Source organism: Acanthopagrus latus, chromosome 2 (genome assembly GCF_904848185.1).
Source record: "Acanthopagrus latus isolate v.2019 chromosome 2, fAcaLat1.1, whole genome shotgun sequence".
In the NCBI taxonomy this organism is placed as follows: Eukaryota; Metazoa; Chordata; class Actinopteri; order Spariformes; family Sparidae; genus Acanthopagrus; species Acanthopagrus latus.
The window spans coordinates 13,068,462-13,089,502 of record NC_051040.1 but is presented as its reverse complement, the minus strand read 5'-3'; the positions used below and the strand labels follow the sequence as shown (position 1 = coordinate 13,089,502).

The window sequence follows — 21,041 nt, the reverse complement described above, 5'->3', positions numbered from 1 at the left end:
ACGAGAGGTGCGGTGAGTGGGAGTGGTTAACACATGCTCTGGAACCCCACTGCTTTTTGCCTGAAGCATCATGTCTGAAAAACCATAGCCTGCACAGTGAATCGCTTTCATTTTTCGCTGACAGAGTGCCAAAGCCTGGGAGGAATAAAAGAAAGAGAGATTTGAGAGACAGGGAGAAGAAGAAAAAGGCAGGAAATAAGACAAGAGAGACAGGGGGGGCAAAGGAGGACGGAGATAGAGACGGCACTGACAAAACAAAACCCAGACACAGCTGAGGGAAAATAGCGACGAGACAGAGAGAGATGAACGAAGAGGAAGAGGAAAAATAGAAGCTCATTTTTCTCCTCTTTCCCTACATCACCTCATCTTCCCTCTGGACCCATGCCCCCCCTCTCCTCCTCTCCTGCCTCCCCTCCTGTCCCTGTTCATCACACCAGGCACGACACCACGATCCGGCTAATTTAAAGCCTCTCGTGGCCCTGGTGATTAGTCTGCTGTCCATCACCTTGTAATTAGTTCTGCGGGAAGATAATGGCAGATGGAGCGACCCATCACTCTCACACACAGTCCTCATTTCCTCACACATCCCTCCATCTTTGACCCCCCCCCTTCTTGCTTCTTCTTCCCCGGCTATGTGTTGCTGCTCACCTCGCCCTCCTCTCACCTTTCCCTCTCCTATCCTTCGCAAATGTCACGCTCCCGCAACAGATTACTTATCACAGAATTTTTCAAAAGCGTGCACAGTCATCATCGTGAAATCGCCTCACACAGATTCTCTGAGTAAAATCCGATCCAACACGCTGACGTCACAGGCTCTCGGACAGTGTGGCTGGTCTCTCCAGGCCCACTAAGAATAGCTCCACCCAAAGCGTTTTGCGAATGTCTCTCTCTGTTACTGTGAGGGACAGAGCTACAGTTACCAGCTCGTTTTATCACAAAGGCTTGTCTGCGCTATAATGACACAGCATTTACTTAAAATATCATCTTTTCTTTTCTTTTCTTTTCTTTTCTTTTCTTTTCTTTTCTTTTCTTTTCTTTTTCTTTGCTTGTCTCCTTCTGGTGTCTCAATTTCAAAGAAGTTTTGGAAAAGCTTTTGGTTTAATGTCAGAGCTGTTGTGAGGATTTTTCTGATATCTCTTAAATCACTCAAAATGTGACATTAAGGGATATAAAACAGTCCATTCTCTTTAGAGGAAATACACATAAAGACTGCTGTGATTCATTATCGTCACAGCTCATCTTCTCATCAAGCGACATTTCACTTCAAACAAGTGGTGCAGATGATCTCTTTGATTGTGTATGCGGCTCCGTATGGAGTCAGAAAACTCTCATTACTGCTGCCTCGTACTGCTCCTGTTTGAGTTGTGTGGGTCTCACAGGCCTCCACATGCTCCTCTGGGGTGGTCGGAAATGTGGAGTGCTGGGAACAGCATTTCAAATGAGTCAGTGGCTGTTTTTCAATGGGCGTGACTGTGAGACTTAGAGTGTATAGAGTGAGTATAGTCATGGTTTAGAAGTATTCTTTTAAGTGGTTTCTTGCGGGACAAGTAAGTAAAGATGCTCTGATTTGGACAGGAAATCTCCAACATCACCTCCACATACATACAAATACATTACACATAAATTTAGCTAGCTTACTTAACTTTTGCCTACATTGTGATTCTGCAGGTTTTTACGAACAGGACAACCATCTTGAAATAATGTGTAGGGCGTGTCTTACAAGAAGTCCATACCAGCTAGCTAGCTAACCAAACCTTTGCCCAGACAAAGGACAGGTTATATCTTATTGTTTAACCTGTAAAAAAACAAAATGTAAATAACTATTTGTCTTGTTATGGAGGGTTTGTGTTAAGAGTGCTGATAGCCATATCTTGTTGCTTTTGGAAAGACCCAAGCTAGCTGTCTCGAGTCCTTCTGCTAAATGTGCCAGACACACATGAGAGTGGTAGGCTATCACTCTCCTCATATAACTCAAGAAACCAAACAATCGTTTTGCCCAAAAACATCCCTTTAATAACTCAATCTGCCTCTCATACATCTGTACATTTGCAATGCTATCCTCACAGCATTCGTCTTGCCCCCTACTCCAAAATCTCCATGCTGGCATGTTGATTCCCTCGTAACACCGACACCGCCTGCCATGCTTGGAAGCTCCTGGTACATCAAACACATTTTACATGGATTACCCACGTTGATCCTGGGAGTGGAATTACATGAAAAAGGGAGCTTTAGATCTCATAGAGAGCAAAGAGGGCGGCTTTTAAAAACAAGATCTACTCGTCTCCACTGTTTTTTTTTTTTTTGTACTTTAATCACACAGTATGTTTCAGTTACATGATGGCCCGGAGATTACCCCCTTACTTCAGTTGTCTACACTTTTACCACACACTCAGCATCACGCCGGTCCTGGCTGTGCCTATTTTCTACTTTACTCTATCATTTGCACCCACATACATTGTTCTGCTCTCCTAAAATAGTCGCTGACTCAAGATTAATGTTCATCCACTTAAATATTTATAAGTGCGAGGAAGCTATCTTCGCTATGACTTCACTGAAGATGAAATCATTTAATGCTCTCCATAGCACATTGCAGTTTCCAGAATTTAAGCTGCACTGCAAGCCCGTGGTACTCAGGGTGGGTCTTTGTGGGGCTTCTTGAGGCCTCGAGTTCATGTAGTTATGATTTTTTAAAACTCATTACAATTGCTATACTTATTTTACATCCAGGAGGATCCAATACTTTCTATATTGCTTTTATACTCAGGAGTAAAAACAGACATTCAATGCCTAGATAAGTGCAGTTTAATAAAGCATAACAAGAGTTTTATTGAGGTTTTAACTGTAGTTGGATCTCCTGAAAGAGACATAATTTTGTTGTGGCACTTAGCTCAGCCATTATCTGATTGTTCATGTCATCTGCGGACACTACGCAGACTCTTGCCTTCAGCTCAGCAGATCTTTGAATACTGTCTCCTGCTGCTGTCAAACATGTTGTTTCTATCAACTTGTACAACTCTCAAGTCAAACACTGCAAGGTAAAATGAAGACTGTGTTTGCTGATATTGATCCACTTCGGGGTTTGTTTGGATGATCTGTGTACAGCAGCTGTGAGAAAAACATGCTCTGTGCATTAAACGGGCTACAAGATAGATGAGGGAGTCTTTGGAAAGGTCAACAGAGGAAACTGCCAAATGGTTTGGCTCAGAATCTGATGGAGTCAGCCTTAATCTGTGAGGTAGTAAAGCTTTTCCACTAAGTACCTGAAGTAAATTTATGGATAAGGCATAAGCTTTCGTAACTTCTAAAGATGATACAGCCACGTGTTGGCAGCCTGTTGTGTTTAGGAAGCAGTCACTGAGCACACAGTATGGATGTGAATATGGATCACAGCTTGTATCATCCTGTACCAAGAAGCCAAAAAACAGGAAGTTGCAACTAGACTTTTTCAGTTTGAAGCTGATTTTTTTGGCTGAAACAAATGAGGACAACACTGTTAATACGATATTACAAACTTGTTGGCAAGTTTCACATCCAGCAGACACACAGAGTAACAATAAGATTCACGTGGTGTCATGTTTGTGTCCACCTGATGAATGTAAGTCAGTGAGTCTTCAACAAATCCTGAGGGAAATATCTGGCTCTTTTTCGCTGTAAAATGCTGCATTTTGCTCACCAGGTGGTCATTAACTGTGTCTATCTGTTAAATTTGGCTGGAAAGGTAGCTCACATTGAGTTTTATTTTAGCTTGTGCTGAAACCAGCTGCCTGCTGATGCGAGTGTTGAGAGAAACAAAACAACAAAGCTGCGGGATGTAAGTCGAAAGTAGGAATATCGCAAAAGGGTTTTTATGCTTGGCTGTGGCGGTAAAGTTGATGCATCTATGATGCAATAAAGTGCAATGGGAACTGATTCAGAGAAAAAATAATGATGAATATGAAGCATGTGGCTTAAATGTCAAAGACTGGTGACAGATGGAAATATCAGATCTGCGTGGAGCTGATGAGCAGACTGTAACCTTCTTCAAATTAATAGATGAAATGAACATAAATACAAAGTTTCCGTCATGTTTTCTGCTTTATCATGCTTTATTAAGACAGTGAAGGCTGGACAGGGACAGGAAACGCAGGGGAGAGAGAGGGGATGACGGGCAGCAAAGGGCCTTACAGCACAGCAAGAAGGCTGCTGAGTGAGGGACCACAGCTCGAGTTGATTGTTTAAACATTTCTTTAATGGGAGCTAAAAAACAACAACTCCATTTTGCCTGCATTCAGAGCACCCAACTCTTTATCTAGTAGACTTTGCATTTGCCAGACAACGCGTAGTTATTGGTCCACTGTGGTCTTTTATGCAATGGCCTTCTTTCCAGTGGTGAAATACTTCTTTAAGCACAAAACCATAGTATGCGCGACCATACTATTTTGCATGCTGACCAAGCCAGATCTGTTCCTAACACTAACAAAGTGGTTTGGTGCCTAAATCCAACCAGAGCGTAAACTGAAAATTGAACATGAAGCAAGGTAAAGTTGCAACATAAAGAAAAGTAAAGATCCAGCAGCATTGTCTTCCTGTCCTCTTCTGCAGTGGTTTAATGGCCCCTGATCTAGATTAGCGCCCACAAGCTGTTTATCTTGATTCACCCGACTCCTAATATTACACTGCATTCATTTGCATTTTCTTCTTACAATTTTCTGGAAATTAGGTTAAAATGTACGCTCCATTAGGATGGAAACTGTACTAATATGCTGAACGATGCTGAAAAGCTCCTTAGAGATGAGGGGGGAAGATTATCAGTACTACAACCGACCTCTTTCACATACATGAGTGGTGTTTTGATCCATTGTTAATCTGAAATTATTGATTATAGAAGCTTTAAATTTCTCATTTTGCCTCTTTATAATTGACCGTCTTTAAAAACGTGACTGGTGCTGTTAGACCTGCTCCAGTGAGGATCAACCTCTGCGCTGGATCAGCAAAACAGGCTCGACACAGCCTTTATATTTCACTGCCACGGACGAGTTTTCAATGTCAACCCCCGGCAGTGCAAGTAATGAAGCATTCAGTGTCAGGCCGGGCAGGCCGAGAACGGGAAGCTCAGATAGCAACCAACATGGCTTTTTATCAGTGTGGAGCTCAGAGGATAAATATAAACAGCCAATTGGTTCACTCTGTACTGTCTGCTGGAGCAGGGGGTGTTAGATATGCACAAACAGCTTCAGAAAATTCTCATTACTGATGGCTTACAGAGAATGAATATTCTGCGCTTCTCTATCTATCTGCCTCTTGCACTCGCTCCCCCCCCCCCAACTCACCGAGGGTGTCAGAAGAGGGCATCTGTTTCAGTTTCCTCTCAGCTGATGCCATGACTTTCAGCTTCGGACTAAAAAAAGCTTTGACAGACACTTTCAATTTATTCATTACTTCACACAACTGTCAGCCCATATCAAAAAATGATCTGCCCATCTAAATCACACGCGTACCGCACACTGACACGTATCACAAACAAACACAAGAGCATGAAAATAGATCCCTGAGGTGTCAGCACAGTGTCATACTTCTGCCAAAAGCGCTTTCGTTAAAACCTTTATTACTCGTTTCAAGCTTGCTGGAATTATTTTTAGGGAAATATCTCAACAACTTTTAGTTTGATGGTCATGAGTCTTGTTTACAAACATCTGTGTCCCTCTCAGGCGGACTGCAGCGATCATTAGCTGAAAACTTATTTTTACTGTCCAGCACTTTGGCTTGGCAAATATCTGTAAAACTAATCAAACTTCCATAGGCCTCAGCTTCAGTGCTAATTAGCATTGTCATTGTGAACCATAACTGCCAACATTAGACTGTGAAAAATAGGGAGATTTTTAGGAGTTATTGACGCATAGTTCCTCTTCTCTCTGTTTCTTGCATTTTCAGCAGCAGGTTGAGTGAAGTGGAGGGATGCACCGCCACCTCTGCCTCGAGTACGACAACTCACATCAGTGTGTAAACCCACTGTGACGTCACACATTGATTTTGTAGTCTAGAGTTTGGTATTTTTCCCTGATTAGATCTGACTGAGGGGCCATCCACATGGAAATGCTTTTGTGTGTAGATGCACACGCTGCCCTTGTGTTCTCGTGTGGACGGTGAATCTACATACTTTGCGTATCAATGACACCATTGCCCCACCCCTCGACCTCTAGCCTTCGACCTCTTAACCCAACGACATCTCATAACAACAACAACAACAATGGCGGAACACATGCTTAGGTTAGTGCCGCAGAAGATATTGAGCCTATTAGGGTCACTAGGGCAAAATATCATGCCCCGCTGCCACTACGCTAGCCATTTTCGTCTTCTTCTTCGTGTGTTCGGTTTCTCTGTCTACTGTCTGTTTGTAAACAGAGCGCAAGCTTTATGCGCGTGCTCCGTCTCTTTTTCTCCGTTTTTGGTGAACTTCAAGCGCCACCTATAGGGCTGGAATGTGAACTACAGTGTGTTGAGTCGTTCACAATGGATCCGTTTGGATGCAAATATTCTTGAAGTGATGCCAAGGAAGACGTGGGGATAAAGATTGTTTTGGTACGTGTGGACATGGCCTAAGAACTTGCGGATCACAAGGCAGCCAAACCTCAATCATCCATTTTTATACTAAATGGGACCATAATTCACAAAATGAACATCATGCTGTGCCGAAGAAGGCTTGAAACTGTTGATTAAGAACATAAACTCCTTAGGAAACTGTCTTCAAGGTAACTGATCATTAATCAAGTATGGGTCATTTTCTTATACGCTTATATACAATCCAACCTCTTTGAAACCAATGACGTCGCCCCCCTGCTACGAGTTCTTTTTTTCAGAAAAGATGGCGCCGTCCATTTTTTTAAACAATCAAGTAAAAATTATGTTTGTTTTCTTTGTTAACTATCCTCTTGTTCTACAAATAATGGAAAATTCAACTATTAAACCCTCAAGTTCCTCATGAACACCAGCACAGCTAAGATAATTCAACTACATAAAACGCATAATACAAATGATTGGCTTGTCGCTCTCATGTCCTTCTTCATCTCCCCCTCTGAGTTCTTGCCTGTCTTCTCTTTCTCCCTCTCTTCCTAACAGATGACTGAATCTTATTTACTCTTTTTGACAGGAGTCATCTGGACCTGTCAAGGCTCTGATATAAATCAGTTTGGTCTGAATTGGATTTCTCAGCATCCTCCACTTCACAATGAGAAAAAAAAAAAAAACATTTCACATGCAGCTTTAAAAAACCCTCCCTTCACTACTTGGAGGTCATAAAGGTGGTCATTTTCCTCCCCCCAATCCCGACTTGTCACTCTTCTTTACAGTCGGTCCCTCCCTCCTCCATCATATAATCCCATATTTAAGACTTCTGTCCAGTTCTTCCCGCTCCCTTGGTTTTACTCCCTCCCCCATTTCAGCCTCTGCATATTTTCTACTGACTCACCCCTCCCCCCATCTTCCTCTCTCAGCTGAGATAATTCATAAGGGTTGGTATAGAGTACAGTGTGAGTGGTACAGTAGGGAGAGAGCCAGTCGTACTCCTGAAAGCAATGCCACGCCATCTGCAGCCCTGGCACACGACGCATTGACTGTCCAGCCCTCCAATGGCAGACGTACGCACACAGAGGGAGGAAAAACACCAACCAAACCTCCCCCCATCCCCCCTCTCACCCTCACATGGCATCTCTTTCCCTCCTTCATCCTCCTACCAGCACATTGCACAGTTCTCTCCTTTCCCAACTGCCTACACAGCCCTGGTTTTTCCTCATCTTAACCTTGATCTAACACTTCTTCTCTCCATCTCCTCTTCGTCCTCGCTCTCCTCTTCTGCCTTTATCTCATGCGCTACACCAGATCCCCTGGTGACGGAGCTGGCAGCAGATGAAAGGGAGGAGTTTTCTCCTCTGTTCTTCTGCTTTTATAAGCTGTTCACCAGCAGCGGTTCACAGCGAACTGGTGAAATCAACCTGTCTGTGGTGTTACATTGTTCTAACACAGACCCAGCAGCCTCCATCTGAAGCTGTGATGCTGTGAGTCTTCAAGGCCAAAGAAGAAGTGCAGCGAAAGCACTGCAGCTGTATGTCTCGTGATTGATGATGAAGGCAGAGCTTTACTGTTTGGTCTAGTGAGGAACAGATGTTGATGCCGACAACAGGCTCATTAAATCTTTAGTAGGAGGCCTGTAATTGCATGTCATGGTTCAAAAGTTCGCTGATGGCCTCAGTGAAATGTCCCTGAGGCTCTGAACACAGGACACGTGATGGAACACACCTGGTATTAACATGTGATCTGTATCCAGATTGTGTTATCTGGATAATGTCACGGGTCTTTGCATTTACACCTAGTAAAATTAGTTTGTATCAATCTCAGTATGGAAAGTGGTCAGGGTTGCTGACTTGCAAATTAGACATGCCACATCTCAGGTCTGTACGTTCCTGTGGCTTTTGCTGGGTTAGCTTTAGTTAGCAGCAAGACGTGAGCAGGCATTGCATTTACACCAGCTGAGATTTGATCGTAATGTGAGCCAGACCACCTCCGAATGATGTGACGGATCCAAGCACATTCCTGCCCCACCGGCACCTGAGTGAGACAACTTCCAGCTGAGAGACAACTGTTTAGAGATCACTCCAACTGGGTGGGTTAAGCAACCTGTCAGGACTTTCTGAAGCCCTCTTTAAGGAAACAAAACAGGGCATTTTAACAAGAGGTGGGGACTTTTTGCAGCCATCGTTGCGGCATCAAAACCAGATATTTCGAAGGAGACATTGAGATTTTTCGCCATCATCTGTGGGGCAAGAAACTGGGATATTTTTAACAAGACTTCAGGACATTGAGCAGCCACCTTTAGGGTAACATAAGTGGATATTTTAATGAGATGTCAGGACTTTAGCAGCAGTCTGTAGGGCAACAATCCCAGTTATCTCTGATGAGAAGTCAGGACTTTTAGCAGTTGTCTTTGGGGCAACAGTATCCTGTATATATTCTGATGATTAGGCTGTGGCTACACCTGGCCGTAACAGGTATTTACCCCATTCATATATCATGCAGACCATATTTTAATATTCATACTCGCATGTTCAGGATGAATCTGGTGTTTTGAAATAGTTTTTTCCAGTTGTTCAGTTTGGACCAGAAAGAGTTTATACTGTTGTTTTTTTCTCGTTAAAGCTGCTCTGATTTATGTTTTTTATATCAACAATGGGTCTAATGACCATGAGAAATGTAACAGATCTTGTCCACAGTAGCAAACCATTAATTATCACCTGACTCTGCAGTTGCCCTCAGCTCTAAGTAGCCTGTTCACATTTTTCAGGTCATTTGTTTTTGCTTTACGACCCGGAACTTTGTTCTACCGAATTGCTTTCACTGATCTTATCGTTTTCAGCAAAAAATTGCTATAAAATCCCACCGCAGTCTACCTACTCAGCACCAGCTGACAGAGTTTTAATTAGTACTCCGGCCACTACTGATCGCAGCTTGTGACTATGTTTAACATATTCTGTTTCCTTCCTGAACAGGAAATTATAACTGACTGTGTGGTTTATTGTAGATAAGGTGGCAAGAGATCATATTATAAACTGCAACAGCACAGCGGGTCTCTACAAACATCACAGCATCTTTACTCATTCAGTCAGTCAATAAAGTCTTATCAGGTTGTATCATCAGAGCCCATGGCTGCTTCTGCATGTAAACACAAAAGACCGTGCAGAATTCGAAAGCCGTGTTTTCTTGTTTCCCCACAGAAAACAACTGTTTGTGTTTTTTTATTTTCGCTCCTTTGACGATTTCCTTTAAATGTGACGAGTGGGAGCAAACTGCTGGATCATCATCAAGGCAATCAGCTGAATAAAAAAGGTGGCTGGTTGTACCAAACAAAAGATTTCACTCATCTCCTCCTGCTGCGCCTCTCCTGTGAATTATGACTCATTCACAGATTGAGCCAGTCAGGAGGAACAAAGGGAGATTTCAGGCAGAGATCAGAGCGAGTGGGAGTTAATGAAAAGTCAGATTGATCTCTCTCACAACAGGATCACACTGGCCTGCCCCCTGTTTTACGGCTCCTTTGGGGCAGCTGCAGCTCAAGAGGCAGAGCAGGTCGTCAATTAACCTCAGGGTTGGAGGTTCGAACCCCGGCTCTTCCTTGTGTCAAAGTGTCCTTGAGCAAGACTCTGGATCTCAAATTGTGCTGCCACTGGTTACTTTAGCTTCTCTAACCGGTTCATCCGAGTCCGTCTGTGTGCAGTTTCTGTAAACTCAGACTAGCTGCTGTAGAAAGTGCTGCTTCGTGATCAATATCAGGAAAAAGAGCAAACAAACTGCAGTCACATCTGTTATTTCTGTATGTGCCTCCCAGTGTGTTTGTGGTGGGTGGATGGATGGCTCAGGCAGGCAGTCCGCCTCTGGCCAACATGTTGCAGCACTGTGAACTGCGACACACGCAGACGGTGGTGGTGACGATGTAACCCATTTAGATACAGCCCTACAGGGACACGCAGAGTCGGGGTGTCTCCTTAACAAGGCCAGCAAATAGGACATTCATCATCCATCGTGTTTTTGTTTGACAGAACTGGGTGATATTACTTTTGGTGCTGAGACTTGTTTCTCTGTTTCTTCTTTTCTTTTATCCACATTCACTCACCTATATAATGTCTATTTCTTGCCCCCATCTTTCCTATAATAACAATACTCAAATATTCCCCTCTTTTATTTTACACCTTCCCATCTTGTGTTTTGTATCAGTGTGTTGAGCTGGTGGCAGAGGGAGCATTCAGGAAAAAAACTTCTCACTCACCAACATTTTAAGATATTGCTGTGATTGACAAACTAAACCAGTGGTGGAGGAAGAACAAGTGGTAAAACTGAGGCCCGTCAGTCCCCTTTAATTCAATCAAGGCTCATTCAATATCAAATAAAGCATATTTAAATCTACTGGACCCTCGTCAAATTGTACTCAGTCATAGATTCCAGCCATTTAAAAGTGTCTGATTTTTTCCATCAAGATCATTGCATTATTCACTGAGAAATTAACACAAACATCTAAAAATAAAATGTTAATGAAAATGAAGAAAAATCCTGGATTGAGGTCGAAGGTTTGTGCCAAACTCCCTTTTTATCGGCTTTCTTCTAAATTAATTAGGCATTTGTTCTGCCTACCTATCGTTTTGTTTGTTGATGGTTATTGCTTTGTTTTGTTTGCTTCTTCTTTTTCTGCATCTGCTGTTATAAATTATATTTATCTGTGACTGCTGTTATTTGCTTACTCGATGGTTTGCTGGATCTTTGAAACTGGCTGACTGGTTGTTTGTGTGAGATACAAACTATTGCCTCACCGTCTGAAAACTAAAAAAAAAAAAAAAAACAAGAACAGAAAACTTGCACTTGTACTTGAATAATTGCACTGATGCAGTGAGAGAAAAGCTCGCCCTCCCCACAACAAAGTCACGAAGACGAGAAAACACACAAACACACACAACATCTCACAAATGCACATGCACACCAATACACTCCACTCAAACAAATCAGCAATGTCAGCAGTGGACGACCAGCGCTGAAAGCAACTCCCTCTCTCTCTCTCCCTCTCGCTCTCTCTCTCTCTCTCTCTCTCTCTCTCTCTCACACACACACACACACACATACACACATACACACACACACACACCCTTAGCTGCTGTCCCTCAGGCCTGTGAATGCTGAGACAACAAACAAACACACACACACACACACACACACACACACACACACACTCACACACCATTGCTGTTGCCCTCCTATCATGTGTCAGAGACAGAGACAGCTGACCAATCGGATGGCAGCTGCTGGCTCATAACCAGGGTGACCACGGTCTGCCTGGCAGAACTCTGGTTAACCAGGTGGAGCCGCACGACAAGACCTGCAGCAGGATTACTACAGTAAACACCCGATGAGTCACTGCTTCATCTCTGTCCGACTTCAGTTAGTTATGAGTTTGTTCTTTTCATTCCGTTCTTATCAACACGATCTGCTTGTAATCACAGACTGCAATAGTTTGATAGTAACCTTGAATATGGAATTAACATGTCTGCAGCCAGTCTGTGATCTGATTACTTTTAACGGGGTGGTGGCCCAAACCAGAAAAACGTGATAGTAACCGCAACTCCACAGTATAAACAACATCCGTAGTCATGTCTTCCCTGAAGAGTTTTGTTACAGAGGTGGCAGCTTGATCTGTGGTTGTTCTTTCACAGTGATACCTCTTTTTGACTAAAGTGAACCAAGTGCTGGTCCAAAGGTGGTTCAGCCTGCCAAACATGGGCTTAAGAGCCACCATAGTGTCACATAATTCAGTCACTGTATACATCCCAGATTTGTGAGGAACAACTATGGTCTATTACTACAGCGACTGGTCCTCAGACCACTGCTGCTTCAGTGAAAATAGTGAAAACCTTTTGTTTATTCTACCACGAATAACTGGAAACAGGCAACGCTAGATCTGGTTTTTAAACAACGAGATTAGCAAAGTGTTGGTGCCACTGTGGAACCAGCTTTCCTAGCTGAGAGTCATTTCTTTGGCTGTCGGCCAGGAAAGCTGGTTGCAGAGTGGCACCTGATCCACCTTGGTCGAAAAGGGGTATGAGTGATCACAGATGCTACAGAACATATAGGAATACTACAGGCAGCGGTGTGTCTCTCCGACCAATGACCCTCTCCCTGACTCTTCTGCGACTACGTGTTACAATACACATGCTATTAGTTTTAAAAAGGCCTGTTCAACTACTTTTTTTGGAAGTGCCAAGTTGCCTGACATTTACATCCCTTATGTCTGACCTTTAGAGCTAGAAATGTCAATGTGTTACAACAATGTACTTTTTTTCCCCGCTACACTTTATTAGTTTCACAACTGAAAAAGAGGCTTCATACATACAAAAGTGTAGAAAAAGAGCAATGCACATCTATAACCTGAGAAGTAATTTTGTTTCACCTGAATTCCTTCCTGCTTGAGCAACCTGAGTTAAACATTTTTAATGAAACAAGACTATTTCTGTTCTTGGCAACAGACAGAACTAATGAATTGGTCAATTAGCCTACTAATGCAATAATCAAAGGACCGGAAGGGAGTTGTTAAAGGGCCGCTTTTAACCCAGGGGCTGTCAGTTGAATAGGTCTTGTTTAGAGGGAGTTAAAGATCCAAGACTGAGAGAAAAAGGGTGCTATTACGAATTCATCTGCTTCTTCAACACCCCGGACTACACAACGTTTTTATCAATACACAGCACAGTTAGGCAACTGATATTTCAGAGCTGTGGTCGGGGCAATAGATTCTAACTTGTACAAATGTCAGTCACAGTACAAAATCAATGAGCATGACTAGACCAGTGTTTTTCAATCCTGATCCTGGGGACTCCTGACTCAACACACCTGATTCAAATGCTCGGCTTGTCATTGAGCTCGGCTGAAGTGTAATGACGACAAAATCGTTTTTAAGTGTTGGGGCAGGAAAACACCCAAGGAACAGGATTGAAAAACACTGGACTAGACTAACATATTCAAGCAAACACCACTCCCCTTAAATCACCTGAATATCTTCTGAAATCCCTGAGGTGACTTCCATTGTGCTAATATATCCAGCGGTGGGTGGGATCACAGTCATAAAGACTCTCCTCCCATCTCATGTTTTGTTTTAGTTCCTGTCTTTGTGATTGCTCTGATTCGTCTCACCTGTCCCTGATTATCCTCCTGCGTATTCACTTCATGTGCGTTCCCTCTTGGAGTTGTCAGTTCATCTGTGTTGCTGCCTGTGTTGCCCGCTTCACACCGGCTTGTTCTTGGTTCTGTATTTTGTTTTTCTCCTTAGATTATTGGAATTACCCCCAGCCTGCTTCTTCAGTTTTTGTTTCCCCACTGTTTTAGCTTTATGTTATCATAACTGTTTGTTTCGACTGCCTACCGTCTTGCATAGGTCTTGCACAGGTCGTTCCTGGCAAATCCTGACAATTTTTATATTTAGCATTTCAGCGTTTGTTATTATTCAAACATAATGTAAAAACAATATGTTCAAGATAAAATGGTAAAGTTCTTTATTTCTCTTATTGTGAACAAATCCAACAATTAACCTATCGTACAAGCATTGTGTAGCTAAAGGCTGATTTATCCTCTGTACCATATAGAGCTCCTTTGCTGCACAAATACTATTAAATACATTGTCCCGCTGCTGTAAATACCCACTAAAGCAAATGTGTGCTAATCCGAGGCTTAAATTAGTCCCCAGAAATGCACCATTTTATCTTGTTTGCTAAAAACCACTCAGTGCCCGTCACTTTTAGGAAATAACTGAGCTATTCTAAGAACAAAACTATATGTTTGTGAGCAGACTTATATATTTAGGAGAAACCAATCCCACAGCACCCCATACCACTAAGACCTACTCCTCAGTTCTACATATCTACGCCTGGAGGTAAGTCGTGCTGATTTTTGTTGAGATCGAGGGTGGAAATGTTATGGTGACACTTCAAACTGAGGTTTATGAGACCTCTTTTATGGTCATTTTCTTTATAACAACCATAAAAAAATCGCTGCTTGTTTGCTGATATCCAACTAGCTAGCTTGCCCCTCTAATATCAGACTGGCAGGACAGGAACACGGGTTGCTAACATTAGTAGCCAGGTTATGAAGCTATTATTTTTTTATTTGATGACTTGACTGATAGTGTGAGGTTGAAGTCAAATGGCGAGCGTCCGTGCTTTTCAGTCTCCATCAGATAAATGGCAAATGGCCTTGTGATAAAACCAGGATTGCCACAGTAATGGCAGGGAAATCAATACAGCATATTGGAAATGTCCGGTCACGGCTGTATAGATAAAAACTATCAACGACAGCCAAAAAGGGCTACAAACGGAGAGATTGTGGGGTTTATGGCAGTGTAAAATCATTAAAATCCAATAAGTCACCCGTATAGATACAGACACATGTAGCCATATCAGTGGTTGAAGTGAGGTGTCTTTGTGTGTGTGATTGCGCATGTGCACACACACTGTTTGCAGCAGCAGTGAGCGCCGGGTTAGAGCTGAATTATTACAACAACAGGAAAAAGGCCCAGCGATGGTTGCCATGGTAAATATGGCCCCCTGCTGTGTGCTAGCAGTCCCTTCCTCCCGCTCCTCTCCCCTCTCCGTTCCACTGCTCTCTGCCATCCTTCACTTACAACCCTCCATCTGACTTCATTTCTATTTCTCCTTTCTGTCATACCTACTTCTTCTAAACCGCTTCCTTATTAGGCTCTCCCTCCCTCCTCCTCCCCTCCTCTCCTATCCTTCCCTCCCCACATCTTTCCTTCACGCCACGGTGGCCTCCCCACAGGCTCTAGACAGACCCTGAACGCTGCGCAGAACAAGGCGACCTTCAATGCATCATGGCAGGCTGACCGGGCAGCGCCTGGGACAGCAGCGAGACACAACATCAGGCCACACTCGTCGCCCAAAACCACCACATCTACAAATATAGTGATGTGATATAACTGTTGCACCATTCATGTCAACATTCGTCATGATCTGAGCACATTCTGCCGTCAGAATTACACTTGTACTGCAAAACTAGGAGATTATAGCACTTCTCATATCATTGTCACCATATTGTGGATATTTCTTGATATACAGATACATGTTTAAATGAACGTCACAGTACACTTAGAAGACATGTTTCTTCCTGAATACTGTCTGAAATACTGTCTCTGGCTTGAGCAGTCAGGGCTAATGAACAGTAACAGATCATTGATTGATGATTCTCATCAAACTCATTTACATTTTGAGCTGAAGTGATATATTGGAAATGACACGATAACAGAAGACCTAATCTTCCGTATCTGTGGTAAAATATTCTAAATTCAATGTGCACTAAGTGGCATTTCCCAGAGTTTATGACATATGGTAAAAAGACCTTAAAACCTTAAGACCTAAAAAGTCCTTATAAGAGGTATTGTTATAAGTATTTGGTCTGACTTAATCAATATGGTGTGGTTTCTTTTGTCCTACTGATGTTTCTGCAGCATTATACACAACCAAAAACATTCAAATTTGTAAGATTATTTCCTTATAGTACAGCTAATATGACTATAATGTGAAAAGCTTAATCTCTGGGTCTTCAACAGGAGGTCCACAGCGCTCAAAGTCAATGCAGACTGCAAAAAAACTGTTTGATAATATTTCGATCTATCCTTTGCTGTACACATTCACTTCCTGATACAAAGGCAACATCTATGCCCTAAAAAAATCCTTTAAAAACCGTCCAAGGACTAAAAATAAACATGCACAAAGTGATTAGATAACACGTGTTATAGAGGCTATTTTGCATGGATGTGAGTACAGCTGTGCCTTGACATTTTGGCTTGCCCTTTGGTGTGCCTCGGACACAAAAACTTTGAAAACCACTGCGCTAATTTATCATGCAGCAGCTACCCCTAACAGCGAACTAGTCAGTAGTATGACACGCTGATGTCATACTACACACCTGCAGACTCGTTTTTACACGGCACAATTAATGTGCAATATATGTAGTAGGAGGTCTGTCTGTAAGATAAACATTGCTTTAATCTGTTGGGTAAATTATATTTAATTCTGACTGCAAAAATGTAGATGTTAAAGCAACACAATTTAAACTCCTGGAAAAAGAACGCTGATGAACCTCATCCTTAGATTGTAAAATACACTGTTTTGACAAGCTGAACGAGCCTCAATAATCAGCTTCCTGCATCTAGAATTGTCTTGTCTGTAAGTGTCATTTTAGCTAACTTCCTGTCCTGTTTTGAAGTTAGCAATACCCTCCCTCCTCTCTACATCACCGCACTCTTATTTTCTTTGCCTCTTTAGTGTTTTCAATCGTTTTTTTACCAGGAGCACTGAGGTTGGTAGTTTTCCCTGTTTCACCCATTGCTGAAAAACATGAGGATCCTGCTCTCTGTGTCGCACCAGAGCAGACAGGACCGCCTCTCTGTGGAGTTCTCTGTCCTGACTGGATAATCTGGGCAGGGATACCAGAACATTTATTTTCTCTTTTACTGCACGAGTCGGGGGAGGAGAGACATGAGTTACTGACCATACACAGTGATTACTGATGGAATATAGAGTTATTTAATACGTATATTAACAAGAAAATGATGCTTACAGCAGCTTTAATCAGCAAACAACTTTAATATTGATTCATTTTTCAAGCTCTGGTTTATCCAGTGGGACATATTGGAGCTTCACTTGGTTTCATATCATTTTAAAGTGAATATCTTGAGGTTTTTGGACTGTTGGTCAGACATTAGAAGACATTAGAAGACATAATCTTGGGCTTATCAAGAACGTGCAACGGACTTTCATCCGTCTTTTCTGAAATCCCATCCACTAAATTAATCCAGTGACTGAGAAAATAAAAAAGAATAATCACTGATCGCATTTACCATTTAATAGGCCTGTTTTTTTTGGGGCACCCCACACAGCCTTATTAAAAGTCTGAACATTTAATAGGTGTGTTCTTGCACAGGAGCATGAAGTGAGCATTGGATAGTAGTAATTACTACAGCGATGGAGCAGTAATGAGTTCATCTTTGTCCGTTAACCCTGTGTTGAAATCACTGCATTAGACACAGCCTTACATCACCCGGAGGATGGTTGTTTTCACCTCAGAGCCCCTCATGAGATGTTACAACATGGCAGCGTGGTGAACTTGCCTCACACATACATAATTAAAAAAACATGTCTACATTCTCCATAACATGAGGCTTCTGGTCCTGTGGCTTTATTCGCGTATTGCTTTGCATTGTATCAGGTGAAGCAGAAACTGGCACATAAATGATTGGCAGTGCCGGGATGCTGCACTGATTAGGTCAGACAGACACAATAAAGGTGCATTCCTGCTTTTTTTTTTCTTTATTAACAGCAGCTGCAGGAACAACCACAGGCTACTATCCCGTGTAAACCCGATGAACCGGAACGAACAATGGTGTCAGCGGTGCTTCACGGTGTTTTTGTGAGGGTGTACCCGGCGCTGCTCACCTGTCAGGCTGTCGTAGCACTCGATCTCGGTGCTCTCCACGGCTCTCCGCTGCTCCTCGGTCAGCTTGGCGGCGGCTTGGGTGAGCAGGTTGACCTCGGAGCCCGTCGTCCCGTCGACCACATGCACCCCTTTGAGTTGCAGCAGCGCCCGGTGGTACTTGCCGATCGCTTCCCGAAATTTCTTCTCCTTGTAGCAGCGGTGACCCTCCGCCTTGAAGTCGATGGCTTTCTGGATCTTCGCCTCCATCTCCATCTCGGCCGAGCCGGCACGATACCCGCCGCCGTCGCCTCCTCCTCCTCCGGCGGCCGCTGCCAGGCTCCGGCCACCTGTCTCTGGGTAGCTCTTTAGGCTCTTTATCTGGTGCTGTTTGGCTTCCATTTCTCTCAATGAAAGCGGCTGGAGCGGGCCATGGTGCTCGGACACGAATGTGTGTTTTGTCGGGGAGGACCGGAGCAGCGTGCTGTGCATAAAGGATGCGGGATGGAGCGGCGAACACGGCTGGACAGGCGGGGAGCCGGAGAGAGCCTCGACAAACAGCCGGGAAGACGGTTTCACAAGCGGCTCCTGGCTGCAGCTTGTGCCTCGGGAACGAATCTAGAATTAACCTACAGGACGTTGGCAGTCATAAATCGATAAATAAGGCTGTAAAAAGCTGTCAGAAAACATCCTGAATCTCCTCCCAGCCGTCGAGAAAAAAAACCACGCACACACACACATACACACTGGCACCTCGCTCGGGCTCCGTCTCGCGGAAGGATGCTCGGGTGGATCTCTATGGTAGCAGCCTCCGAGGCACGCGCAGCTTCAGCACCACGAACAACGCACACACGACAGCCCCCCTGCCGCAAAGCATTGTGGGGGAATACAGAAAAGTCGTGAGGCGTTGCTGCAGTCGAGATTTTACATGACAAACAAAAAGAAGAAGGAAGAAACGTGGCGAATTATCCAGAAATTATCGATTAAATGCAATTTTGCATTCATTATATTCTGATACTCATATCCATAAATAACATCTTATTTGCATATTTAATGGACTACAAGGCAAAGGCCCTACTAACACCATCCATCCTCCTGCATTTACAATATGTCATGTATAGTCTTATAAGATTGCGGATTACGTCATCCCCATTGGTTTGACAGCGACCGTGAAATAAAAACAAGCTACAACAGGTTAATTCAGCATTCACTTCACTTCATATTCACTCTATAGATATGAGATCATTACAGCCAATCTGGAGCGCCTCATGACTTCAGCAGATAAGGTGCTCAAGGAGATGGAGACAGACAGCAGGAGGCTGCAAGGACCAGAGGAAGAGGAGGAAGAGAGCGACCTCAAGGGGACACAGTGTCAATTACACTAATTTTTTTGACACAGCAGCCAATCTCACGCAGCAGATGATGCATTCTTCTCTTCAGTACTGTAGGATGTCTCCAAGGTTGTAACCTCATTCCCTCCTTATTTTTAATTAAAGCTGCATCTGTGAGGTGTGATTCATCCGCACGCAGAGGAAAGCCTCACATGAGGTTACCTCAGCGCTCCTCTCACTGACTCATGCAAACATCTGCAGCCCAGCAGGTGTCAGAGAACAACTTAACACTGACAAAAGCTCTGCCGCCATGCTCTCAGAGCTGTCATGACTAATGATGAGTCCACGATCAGGGTCAGCACAGATAATTGCCGTGCATGTTGTCACCTTTGATTAGCAGCGGTTACTGGCACCTGCATGGTGAAGATGCAGCACCGCCAACTAGAGAAAAGTGAGTAAAAAGTTTTTTTTTTGTGGTTTCCCTGCTTGATTTTGAAATACTTAATCACCTCAGTGGGGAAACTTTTCTTGGGCTTAATCACACTGTAGATCACCCATAATAAAAAGGTTTGTACGTTCATCATCAGTACAAACATGATTCTACATTCTCAAGTGGCACTAAAAATACATGTTTCACAACCTCTGTGGCCATCAGTGAGTAAACTTTGATTATCGAGTAGTTTGACTGTTATGGGAGTGAATGATTGTTTATTGTGATTTCACCAACAATCATGAAGCAGAGGCTCAAAACTAGAATGCAGACAGCGATGGAATAAGTACATTTACTCAGGTCCTGTATGTTGGGGCTGGGGCCTCCATGAATCTGACTTGTTCCAGCACATCAGACAGATCCTAGATAAGTATGAGATCTGGAGATTTTGGAGGCCAGGTTGACAATGTGAGCTCCTTGTCATGTCCCTCGAGTCGTTCCTGAGCAGTTTTTGAGGTGTAGCAGCTGCCACTGGAGATGGTGCATCTGGTCCGCAGTGGTGTTTGGAGGGGCGGTGCATGTCAAGAGGCATCGACATCCACATCAATGCCAGGAACCAAGACTTTTGGCAAACCATTGCATTATAGCAATATGGGGGTTTAACGTTGTGCTGGATTGGTGTGAACAGTGTTAACTGATACTTGGACTTTTAACACTGAAGTACATTTACTATGAAATACATGTGGGGGACTTTCACTTTTACCAGAGTAATATTTTAAAACAACATCTTTACTTTTACCCAAGTATTATTTTTTAAGTATTTTTAAACAAAACTGACTTGGCCATATAAACATTTATACATTGTACATAAAACACTGTCATGTAGCAGTGAAATAGTTGTTAACAAGTGTAATGTCTCTTCTGGAGATGTAATTATTATAACTGTGTTTTACTATACAGTCATTAATTATCTGTTTATAACCAGCCTAAGTGACCCCTGAGGGAGTGATAGCTGTTAACTCAGCGTTCAGACAGCTTTTTAAGCACTAAGGTACATTAACACAAAAATTCCATACTTTCAGTTTCCATGATGTGATTGTTTGAAACTCCAGAGTGTGTTTGTGTTTAATCATATTACTAACCAGGGCTGGATTAATTTAACAGACTACACCAGGCAGATTGTCATTTTGGCCCCCTGGCTTTCGTGGGGTCAGCCCCCCAACATTTAAAGTAAATCTGATGTTTGATGTAGCCTATAATTATGGCTGTATCTAAGTTGCCACATGCTCCCTTAT

The 21,041-nt window shown here is 43.1% G+C and overlaps 1 protein-coding gene across 1 annotated transcript in view; it reads right to left on the bottom strand.

Annotated features, from left to right (window-relative positions):
* ttc9b (tetratricopeptide repeat domain 9B) overlaps nt 1-18,873 on the bottom strand; it is a 29,708-nt gene extending 10,835 nt beyond the window's left edge. The window contains exons 1-2 of the mRNA XM_037086728.1: nt 18,739-18,873; nt 18,009-18,614 (exon numbers count right to left, since the gene is read on the bottom strand). Of these exons, the coding sequence (XP_036942623.1) occupies nt 18,009-18,477 (469 nt within the window). The 5' untranslated portion in view covers nt 18,478-18,614; nt 18,739-18,873. The remainder of the gene's footprint in view (nt 1-18,008; nt 18,615-18,738) is intronic.
* Between the last annotated feature and the right edge of the window lie 2,168 nt (nt 18,874-21,041).